The sequence below is a fragment of the Palaemon carinicauda genome, chromosome 40 (genome assembly GCF_036898095.1).
Source record: "Palaemon carinicauda isolate YSFRI2023 chromosome 40, ASM3689809v2, whole genome shotgun sequence".
NCBI lineage: Eukaryota > Metazoa > Arthropoda > Malacostraca > Decapoda > Palaemonidae > Palaemon > Palaemon carinicauda.
Window position 1 is genome coordinate 39549541 of NC_090764.1, and position 12092 is coordinate 39561632.

At 40.4% G+C, this 12092-nt stretch overlaps 1 protein-coding gene across 2 annotated transcripts in view; it reads left to right on the forward strand.

The window, feature by feature from the left end:
• LOC137631713 (uncharacterized) overlaps positions 1-12092 on the forward strand; it is a 158016-nt gene that overhangs the window by 43417 nt on the left and 102507 nt on the right. For both annotated transcript variants that reach the window (XM_068363590.1, XM_068363589.1), the window contains exon 3: positions 5522-5714. In XM_068363590.1, coding sequence (XP_068219691.1) covers positions 5522-5714 — 193 coding nt within the window. The remainder of the gene's footprint in view (positions 1-5521; positions 5715-12092) is intronic.

Consider the following 12092-nt stretch of genomic DNA (forward strand, 5'->3'; position numbering starts at 1 on the left):
TCCAGATCTGGGAATTGGTGTCTTCTGTTCCTTGATAAAGATTCACTTGTACTGGATCTTTGTCGTGTGAATGGAAGGTCCAATAACTGGATACAATCTTCCAGATCTAGGAATTGGTATCTTCTGTTCCTTGATAAAGATTCACTTGTACTGGATCTTTGTCGTGTGAATGAAAGGTCCAATAACTGGATACAATCTTCCAGATCTAGGAATTGGTATCTTCTGTTCCTTGATAAAGATTCACTTGTACTGGATCTTTGTCGTGTGAATGAAAGGTCCAATAACTGGATACATTCTTCCAGATCTAGGAATTGGTATCTTCTGTTCCTTGATAAAGATTCACTTGTACTGGATCTTTGTCGTGTGAATGGAAGGTCCAATAACTGGATACATTCTTCCAGATCTAGGAATTGGTATCTTCTGTTCCTTGATAAAGATTCACTTGTACTGGATCTTTGTCGTGTGAATGGAAGGTCCAATAACTGGATACATTCTTCCAGATCTGGGAATTGGTGTCTTCTGTTCCTTGATAAAGATTCACTTGTACTGGATCTTTGTCGTGTGAATGGAAGGTCCAATAACTGGATACATTCTTCCAGATCTAGGAATTGGTATCTTCTGTTCCTTGATAAAGATTCACTTGTACTGGATCTTTGTCGTGTGAATGAAAGGTCCAATAACTGGATACAATCTTCCAGATCTAGGAATTGGTATCTTCTGTTCCTTGATAAAGATTCACTTGTACTGGATCTTTGTCGTGTGAATGAAAGGTCCAATAACTGGATACAATCTTCCAGATCTAGGAATTGGTATCTTCTGTTCCTTGATAAAGATTCACTTGTACTGGATCTTTGTCGTGTGAATGGAAGGTCCAATAACTGGATACAATCTTCCAGATCTAGGAATTGGTATCTTCTGTTCCTTGATAAAGATTCACTTGTACTGGATCTTTGTCGTGTGAATGGAAGGTCCAATAACTGGATACAATCTTCCAGATCTAGGAATTGGTATCTTCTGTTCCTTGATAAAGATTCACTTGTACTGGATCTTTGTCGTGTGAATGGAAGGTCCAATAACTGGATACAATCTTTCAGCTCTAGGAATTGGTATCTTCTGTTCCTTGATAAAGATTCACTTGTACTGGATCTTTGTCGTGGGAATGAAAGGTCCAATAACTGGATATATCCTTTCAGCTCTAGGAATTGGTATCTTCTGTTCCTTGATAAAGATTCACTTGTACTGGATCTTTGTCGTGTGAATGAAAGGTCCAATAACTGGATATATCCTTTCAGCTCTAGGAATTGGTATCTTCTGTTTCTTGATAAAGATTCACTTGTACTGGATATTTATCATGTGAATGAAAGGTCTAATAACTGGATACATTCTTTCAGATCTAGGAATTGGTATCTTCTGTTCCTTGATAAAGATTCACCTGTACTGAATATTTATCATGTGAATGAAAGGTCCAATAACTGGATACATTCTTTCAGATCTAGGAATTGGTATCTTCTGTTCCTTGATAAAGATTCACATGTACTGGATATTTATCATGTGAATGAAAGGTCCAATAACTGGATACATTCTTTCAGATCTAGGAATTGGTATCTTCTGTTCCTTGATAAAGATTCACCTGTAGTGGATATTTATCATGAGAATGAAAGGTCCAATAACTGGATATATTCTTTCAGATCTAGGAATTGGTATCTTCTGTTCCTTGATAAAGATTCACCTGTACTGGATATTTATCATGTGAATGAAAGGTCCAATAACTGGATATATTCTTTCAGATCTAGGAATTGGTGTCTTCTGTTCCTTGATAAAGATTCACCTGTACTGAATATTTATCATGTGAATGAAAGGTCCAATAACTGGATACATTATTCCAGATCTAGGAATTGGTGTCTTCTGTTCCTTGATAAAGATTCACCTGTACTGGATATTTATCATGTGAATGAAAGGTCCAATAACTGGGTATATTCTTTCAGATCTAGGAATTGGTGTCTTCTGTTCCTTGATAAAGATTCACCTGTACTGGATATTTATCATGTGAATGAAAGGTCCAATAACTGGATATATTCTTTCAGATCTAGGAATTGGTGTCTTCTGTTCCTTGATAAAGATTCACCTGTACTGGATATTTATCATGTGAATGAAATTTCCAATAACTGGATACATTATTCCAGATCTAGGAATTGGTGTCTTCTGTTCCATGATAAAGATTCACTTGTACTGGATCTTTGTCGTGTGAATGAAAGGTCCAATAACTGGATACATTTTTCCAGATCTAAGAATGAAGGAGTGAAGGTAAAAGTGGTAGAGAAAAAGAGGGCTTTTGAAGAATGGCTGCAGAGTAATAGTGTAGAGAAGTATGAAAAATATAGAGAGCAAAAGGTGGAAGTAAAGCGCAAGGTACGTGAGGCAAAGAGGGCAGCTGACCTGAGGTGGGGTCAGGGACTGGGTCAGTCATATGAAGAGAATAAGAAGAAGTTTTGGAAAGAAGTGAAGAGAGTAAGGAAGGCCGGCGCAAGAATTGAAGAGACAGTGAAAGATGGAAATGGAAGGTTGTTAAAAGGAGAGGAGGCAAGGAAAAGGTGGGCGGAATATTTTGAAAGTTTGCTGAATGTTGAGGATAATAGGGAGGCAGATATAATTGCTGTTCCAGGTGTTGAGGTGCCAGTGATGGGAGATGAGAATGAGAGAGAGATTACAATAGATGAAGTGAGGAGAGCACTAGATGAAACGAGAGTAGGAAAAGCATCTGGTATGGATGGTGTGAAAGCTGAGATGTTGAAGGAAGGGGGTGTGACTGTACTTGAATGGTTGGTGAGATTGTTTAATATGTGTTTTGTGTTGTCAATGGTACCAGTAGATTGGGTTTGTGCATGTATTGTACCACTATATAAGGGTAAGGGAGATGTGCATGAGTGTTGTAATTCGAGAGGTATTAGTTTGTTGAGTGTAGTTGGAAAAGTGTATGGTAGAGTATTGATTAATAGGATTAAGGATAAAACAGAGAATGCAATCTTGGAAGTACAGGGTGGTTTTAGAAGAGTTAGGGGTTGTATGAATCAGATTTTTACAGTTAGGCAGATATGCGAGAAATATTTAGCAAAAGGTAAGGAGGTGTATGTTGCGTTTATGGATCTGGAGAAAGCATATGATAGAGTTGATAGGGAAGCAATGTGGAATGTGATGAGGTTATATGGAGTTGGTGGAAGGTTGTTGCAAGCAGTGAAAAGTTTCTACAAAGGTAGTAAAGCATGTGTTAGAATAGGAAATGAAGTGAGTGATTGGTTTCCGGTGAGAGTGGGGCTGAGACAGGGATGTGTGATGTCGCCGTGGTTGTTTAACTTGTATGTTGATGGAGTGGTGAGAGAGGTGAATGCTTGAGTGCTTGGACGAGGATTAAAACTGGTAGACGAGAATGACCATGAATGGGAGGTAAATCAGTTGTTGTTTGCAGATGATACTGTACTGGTTGCAGACACAGAAGAGAAGCTTGACCGACTAGTGACAGAATTTGGAAGGGTGTGTGAGAGAAGGAAGTTGAGAGTTAATGTGGGTAAGAGTAAGGTTATGAGATGTACGAGAAGGGAAGGTGGTGCAAGGTTGAATGTCATGTTGAATGGAGAGTTACTTGAGGAGGTGGATCAGTTTAAGTACTTGGGGTCTATTGTTGCAGCAAATGGTGGAGTGGAAGCAGATGTACGTCAGAGAGTGAATGAAGGTTGCAAAGTGTTGGGGGTAGTTAAGGGAGTAGTAAAAAATAGAGGGTTGGGCATGAATGTAAAGAGAGTTCTATATGAGAAAGTGATTGTACCAACTGTGATGTATGGATCGGAGTTGTGGGGAATGAAAGTGATGGAGAGACAGAAATTGAATGTGTTTGAGATGAAGTGTCTAAGGAGTATGGCTGGTGTATCTCGAGTAGATAGGGTTAGGAACGAAGTGGTGAGGGAGAGAACGGGTGTAAGAAATGAGTTAGCGGCTAGAGTGGATATGAATGTGTTGAGGTGGTTTGGCCATGTTGAGAGAATGGAAAATGGTTGTCTGCTAAAGAAGGTGATGAATGCAAGAGTTGGTGGGAGAAGTACAAGAGGAAGGCCAAGGTTTGGGTGGATGGATGGAGTGAAGAAAGCTCTGGGTGATAGGAGGATAGATGTGAGAGAGGCAAGAGAGCGTGCTAGAAATAGGAATGAATGGCGAGCGATTGTGACGCAGCTCCAGTAGGCAGCTTCCTCCGGTGCCTTAGATGACCGCGGAGGTAGCAGCAGTAGGGGAGTCAGCATTATGAAGCTTCATCTGTGGTGGAAATGTGGGAGGTTGGGCTATGGCACCCTAGCAGTACCAGCTGAACTCGGTTGAGTCCCTGATTAGGCTGAAGGAACATAGAGAGTAGAGGTCCCCTTTTTGTTTTGTTTCATTGTTGGTGTCGGCTACCCCCCAAGATTGGGGGAAGTGCCTTGGTATATGGATGGATGGATGGATCTTTTTTTTTTTTTTGCCTTATTTTTTATTTTTTCCACTTCCTTAAACACTTTTAACCATTAGAAAGACATCCTGTTTACATCATTAAAAACTTTAATCATTCATTGCTATATTGCAATACAGTAATCCAGAAGTTCATATTTGTTATGGCTTGGGCAGACTGAGGCACAGAAAACAATTCTCTGACCCAGGGCAAAAGTCATGAACCTGACAGCAATTTGTCATTGCTCAGATCACCAATGTTAAAGGTCTGAGGTTTTTATAATTAGGAAAAATACAAAGTATCTTTTAAAATTTTTGATATTTAGTTTAAATATCCTTTTTGCTCTAGAATCCAGTTGTAAAATTATAAAAAGGGAAAAAGATTTCTATTGAAAAGACTCTTTGTTGGTAATTTAGATTTAAGGGTGTGGGGTTTTCTTTGTATCCTGCCACAACATTGGTCATAGTTAATATTGCATTTTCAGCGACATGCTTGAATACTTTTTCTATAGTAAATGATAGTTAATACTGTCGACCCTGGCCTTCCTAAGGCTGGCACTATCTGTAATATGAAAGTTATAGTGGTGTACAATAATTCCTTATTGGGCTTTCTTACATTTAGCTACATTGCTATATTGTTTTTTGCCAGGTTACCTTTTGTGAAGATACGCATCACAGAAAATTATAAAAATTTTAATGCCGAGTGTAAAGCAAGTTTGGGTATGATCGATGTAATTTGTAATTCCTGTAAGCTCTGGAATATTCTTAATGTGTTACAGATCTATTTGGTTAGTAATAGTAGAAGATAGTACAGTATAGAGGTTTTGTTACTTATCAGAAAGCCAGACCCTGGAGTGCTTAATAAGTTTATGGCCTACTGTATTTTCAGTGGAAACAGTGATTTTTATTTTCTAAGCTTTACTATGTAAAGTATTACTGGAGTTTGTGGGGTTATGTATTGAAGAGGTCTTATTATACTTTGGCATTAAAAATTCATGAATTGTTTGAAAGAAATTCTGAAGAAAACATTATAGTCTTTATTTATTTACAGGATCTGTCACAGGAATCCAGCAAAAGTAACACAAGTAGAAGTGATACCTGTGATGATTTTTCATCTTTGAAATATCTTTCTGCCTGTAAGATTTTGGAGGATTTTGGACTGGCTAATCGGCTGCTTCCTCATCTTCCTCCAATGCTTTATCCAGCAGTTTTTCATGCCCTTGCTCAAAAGCAATTCAATGCATGTAAGTTATTTCTCTTACCAAAAAATTAATTGATGTGATTATTTTATGATATAAATATTCCTTGTATCATTTGATTTTTATGTTTGTTTCTATTTGAAAGTATTAAAGACATAAGAGTGATTGTGGAAGTGTGGTTTTTGGGCAAGTTTTGAAATGCAACATTAATTACAGTCAGAACTTACCATTCGTGATTGTTAGGTAATAGAGGCACCAGAAAATACTGAAAACTGCAAATGATTACAACATCCTTAATGACACTTCCAGCTCCTTATATCCTTATACAGCTATAAAAGAGATATAAGGCAATTATTACTCTTGTGATTGAAAATTCTCTTATATAAAAGGTCAATATCAATTTTAACTAACTATCCTATTACATAACTGAGTATAGAATGCCGTGCTGTATTTGGTTTTAGGTAACTCTATGCCTTTTGTCTTTTCATTTTCGGTGTATTCACAATTATATTCACACATTTTCAATCCCCTTTAAGGTACTGGAATAGGTTTTTATCTTTTCTATCAAGGCTTGTTCTGTATTTGGGGTTACAGACTGTGATACCTCTCGATACGAAATGTTCTGCTTACAAAATTTTCACGCTGTGAAAAGAGATGCAAAGTATTTTCCGACTCACATTGCGAAAAATGTTTCGCGCTACAAAACAAGGTACAATGCGAGAACCCGACCGTCTCCGAGACTGGTTTTAAAATTCGCGCGCTGCCAGCCCGTAAACTCACTACCATCCTCCCATGCTCCTATTGGTTATCTCATTCAGTTGCTAGTTACCACCATAAGAGAGCACCACCATAGGAGAGCACTCCTGTAGGTCAGCATCTACTGTACTGTATCCCATCATACATCTACACATTGGCGTTCCCCTTCCATTTAGTTTCGGCAGCGGTATCGTACGCATTAACTTTGTGTTTGTGATTTTGCTTTTGTGACTATTGTACTGTATCATGTTGCAATATTACATTTGTGTATTAGCCATAGGTCCCAAGAAAGTTGCTGATGTGCAGGGAAAGAAGAGTAGGATGCTTTCGATGGAGACGAAGCTTGAGATAATAAAGAAATAAGAGGCTGGCATGTGGTAAAGTGTGATCGTTAAGGAATATGGCCGAAATCTGTTTATGATTGGAACAATCCTAAAACAGAAGGAAGCAATCAAAGCAGCAACATTTTCTAAAGGCATGACTGTTTTCTCCAGCAAGAGGATCCACGTCCATGATGAGATGGAGAGACTGCTACAGTGATACCTCTGGATACAAAAGTTTCTGCTTACGAAAAATTCAGGGTACGAAAAGCGATACGAAGATTTTTATGCCCCAGTATACGAAAAAATTTTCAGGATACGAAAAGCTTACGAGATCCCAACTCATCGCTGAGAGTAATTTTAAAAAGCGCGCGCCGCCAGACTTTGAACTTGGGTAAACTCACTTACAGCCTCCTGCTCACCCATTGGTTATCTCCCTACTCAGATGCTAGCTGACGCCATAAGATCCTGCTTTCCTATTGGTCGGCAACTATCCCACCTTGCTTACGCACGGGCGTTCATCTCTCTCTCTCTCTTTTCGTTCCGACTGCGGTATCGTTAACATTGACTTTGTGTGCTTTCGCTTGTTTGACGTAGTGTTAATTACATTCGCACGCCGCGTGTTATCGTTATTAAACATTCTTTACTGTGCACTGTACTGTATTAGTGTTTACTACATAGTACAATATATAACGTACGAAGTGTATAATTGAGCTTAATACTGTAGCCATGGGTCCCAAGAATGTTGCCGAAGGAAAGAAGAAGAAGACGATGCTCTCGATGGAGACGAAACTCGAAATCGTGAAAAAGTACGAGCCTGGCATGCGTTTAAGTGCGATCGCCAAGGAGTATGGCCGGAATCCGTCTATGATAGGCACCATCCTGAAGCAGAAGGCGGCCATCAAAGCAGCGACACCTTCTAAGGGCGTCACTATTTTCTCCAACAAGAGAACCCACGTGCATGACGAGATAGAGAGGCTGCTTCTTATGTGGATCAAAGACAAAGAGATCTCAGGAGACACCATCACTGAGACTACAATTTGCCAGAAGGCCTCCGCCATTTTCGGTGATCTTGTGCGTTCTCAGGCCGAAGAAGGGGCAGGAGAAGGAACATCCCACCAGGAACCCCCAGAGTTCAAGGCTTCTCGAGGGTGGTTCGAGAAATTCAAGAGAAGGACTGGTATTCATTCAGTGGTACGGCATGGGGAGGCAGCCAGCTCGGACACGAAGGCCGCCGAAGCCTTTGTTAAAATGTTTGAAGAGTTGACTCTGCAGGAAGGCTACAGTTCGCAGCAAGTTTTCAATTGCGACGAAACTGGGCTTTTCTTGAAGAAAATGCCTCTCGGACGTTCATCACGGCGGAGGAAAAGAGGCTACCCGGACATAAGCCTATAAAGGACAGGCTTACCCTTGCTTTTTGCACAAACGCCAGTGGGGACTGCAAGAAAAGGCCCCTGCTGGTGCCAATTCTGAAAATCCCCGAGCCTTCAAAGCCCACAAAGTCATCAAGGAGAACCTTCCCGTGATGTGGAGGGCGAATGCTAAAGCCTGGGTAACGAGGCAACTTTTCATTGATTGGGTGAATGTCTGCTTCGGTCTGACTGTCCGAAAATATTTGGAAGAAAAGCGCCTCCCCATGAAATGTCTGCTGGTGTTGGACAATGCTCTAGTTCACCCTCCTGGCCTCGAGGAATATCTTCTGGCCGAGTATTCCTTCATAAAGGTCCTGTATCTACTGCCTAACACCACCCCTCTCCTCCAGCCCATGGACCAGCAAGTTATTTCTAATTTCAAAAAATTGTACACGAAGCATCTCTTCCAGAGATGTTTCCAAGTCACAGAAAGTACAATCCTCACTCTGCGTGAATTCTGGAAAGATCACTTTAATATCGTGATATGCCTCAAACTCATCGATCTCACTTGGCAGGAAGTTTCGAGGCGTACCCTGAACTCATCTTGGAGGAAGCTGTGGCCTGATGTTGTCTCTGCACGAGACTTCGAGAGGTTCGGGAAGCCTGGAGGCGAAGCCGAGATCGCTGACGATCCTGAACCCATTCAGCAGTCTGAGGTGGCTGACATCGTACATCTTGGTACGTCCATGGGGCTGGAAGTTAGCGCCGAGGATATAGATGAACTTATCGAGGAGCACCACGAGGAGTTGACGACGGACGACCTGAAGGAGTTGGAGACGATGCAAATGAGTGTTGTTCAAGAGCAGTTCTCTAGCGGTGATGAGGAGGATGTTACACCCTTGAAAACGTCAGACATTAAGGAAATTCTCGCATGTTTCCATAAAATGGCAGACTACGTCGAAAAGGAATATCCAGAAGGAAGCTGTGGCCTGATGTTGTCTCTGCACGAGACTTCGAGAGGTTCGGGAAGCCTGGAGGCGAAGCCGAGATCGCTGACGATCCTGAACCCATTCAGCAGTCTGAGGTGGCTGACATCGTACATCTTGGTACGTCCATGGGGCTGGAAGTTAGCGCCGAGGATATAGATGAACTTATCGAGGAGCACCACGAGGAGTTGACGACGGACGACCTGAAGGAGTTGGAGACGATGCAAATGAGTGTTGTTCAAGAGCAGTTCTCTAGCGGTGATGAGGAGGATGTTACACCCTTGAAAACGTCAGACATTAAGGAAATTCTCGCATGTTTCCATAAAATGGCAGACTACGTCGAAAAGGAATATCCAGAAAAAGTTTATACCGACCGTGCGCTTCAACACTGCAATGACGTTTGCCTAACGCATTTTAGAAATGTGTTGAAAAGTAGGCAGAAACAAGCTTCCATGGATAGTTTCTTATTATAGAGGCCAGCAATATTAGTAGGCCAAGACGAAGGTGAAAGTGAAGAAAAGAAACAGAAAAGAGGATGTGATGAAGAATTAGAAGGTGAAAGTAAAGAAAAGAAACAGAAAAAAGAAAGTGATGAAGAAGTAGAAGAAATTTAGAAAATGTGAAAAACGTAAAGTTATAGAAAAGCAAAAAAAAAAAAAATTCAATTTTAAGTTTTATGTTACCGTTAAGTGTTAAAGTAATTTTTTCTTTCATTTTATGGTTTTCCATACGTAATGTTAAGTGTTAATTATTTCTGCCATTTTTTTATTTCGTAAAGTTTAAGTGCTAATGTGTTAAGTGTGTAAATTACTGTACGAAGTCTCTCACTTGTTACGTTTTCTGCCTTATGCCATCCTCCTCTGCCTTATGCCATCCTCCTCTGCCGCGACTTCGCCATCGGACATCGTCTCAATCAAAAGGTAAGTTTCAACTTTTTTGTTAATTAACTGTACAGTACACTGCATCTTTTTTTTTCAGGGTATCAACCCTTAATTTAGGTGTACAGGTAACAATACACCTTCACTTATCCAAATGCTTTACATACAGTACCGTAACTTTTATACAGTAGTAAAGAAAACGGACCGTTTTCTTAGGGCTTGGAGGGGATAACTAGGCTATAACTACATTATTGAATAATCTCATGGTGGTTTCTGGAAGGGATTAGGCTGTTTTTAACGGTTGGGTTAATTATTGAATGATAGAAATGGCTGCATTGCATGTTTATTACTACAGTTTAGCGTGTTTATGAAAGAAAAGGTGTCTTTTTGTAAGGCTTGGAACGGATTAGGCTATTTACATGTAAAACGCGACTCAGGATACGAAAAAATCAGCATACGAAACCGTATCCTGAACGTATTACTTTCGTATACTGAGGCATCACTGTACTTATATGGATTAAGGACAAGGAGATTGCTGGAGACACAATCACTGAGATGATAATTTGCCAGAAGGCCTGCAGCATTTTCGGTGATCTCGTGCGTGTTCAGGCCGAAAACGATGAAGGAGAAGGGATATCAAAGCAGGCACCCCTAGAGCTCAAGGCTTCTCGGAGGTGGTTAGAAAAATTCAAGAGACTGTCTGGCATTCATTCGGTGGTGCGCCATGGGTAAGCTGCAAGCTCAGACACAAAAGTGACTGAAGCCTTTGTTAAAATATTCAACGAGTTGACTTTCCAGGAAGGCTACAATCTCTAGCAAGTCTTCAACAGCGATGAAACTGGGCTTTTCTGGAAGAAAAGGCCTAGTCGGATGTACCTCACAGCAGAAGGAAAAGTTATCCGGGCATAAGCCTATGAAAGGCAGGCTTACCCTTGCACTCCTCCAGTCTTCATGGCCCATAAAGTACTTAAAGTGAAGCTTCCGGTGATGTGGAGGTCAAATGTGAAAGCCTGGGTAACAAGACCTTTTTCACCAAGAAGTGGGTAAACCTTTGTTTCGGCCCGACTGTGAAGAAATTTTTGGAAGAGAAGTGCCTCCCCCTGAAATGCATGCTGGTGTTGGACAATGCCCCTGCTCACCCTCTTGGCCTCAAGAATTTTATCCTAGTTGAGGCTGAGGCTGACAAAGCAATGAATTCAGGAAGTGGCTATGGTGTAAGAATTGCTCATAGAATTATTAATGAAATCTTGACGGACAAAAAAGAAGAAGCATATACTCATCAAAAAGAGAGATGCATCAGTTATAACAACAGAAGGTCAAGAAAGACAATGTTGGATGGTGTAGTGGTTTGCGGACTGTGGCCAGAGGTAGCACCCAAACTGCCTAGTGTCCAAATGCCGACCACAATTTAACGTTCACTACACAAAATAAATATAAAACGTTGGAATACCAAAAATCTAGGTAACAGGTCAAGAGAACGGAGCACTGGGCACCACCCCTTGATTTATACTGGGCAAGGAGACCCAGCTAGAAGCTTACTTGCCCCCTTGCTTCTCTTGCCTTTAGCTTGCTAATTATAAGTAAAATAACAGAACATTAAGTAGAAGGGAAACTATAATTTTTTCAAGTCTGACAACAGGATACAGTGTGGGAGAAAAAAATTATGATAAAAGATTTAAAAACTAAGGAAAAAAAACAATGGCTGAGAAAGGGACACCATGGTGAATAAATTGGAATGAAATGCTGTCTTCATTAAACAAAGCAAAAAATATTTATTTGTAAAGGAAAAAACTGTTAGGATTACATTAACATTGTTTTGTCAAATTCCAGTAAGCAATTAAAGGAAAAAAGTAGTACCCCTTTACACTCCAGCCTCACAAAAATAAGACAAACAAATTTTGAATAAGAAGAAAAGCAATTCACATGCTGGACACACTTATGGGTTCCCTAACCAATATCAAATCAACCATCTAGCATGAACATATAACTGAAAAATACTGTACTGCAATAATTTTCTCTATATCAATACTGTCCTTATCAATATCCAGTCTTCCATTAGGCTGCAAAGTTACTTGAACATTCTTAACCTTTGAACAGTATGGCCGCACACGACGCTGTGCAGGTCTCTGTG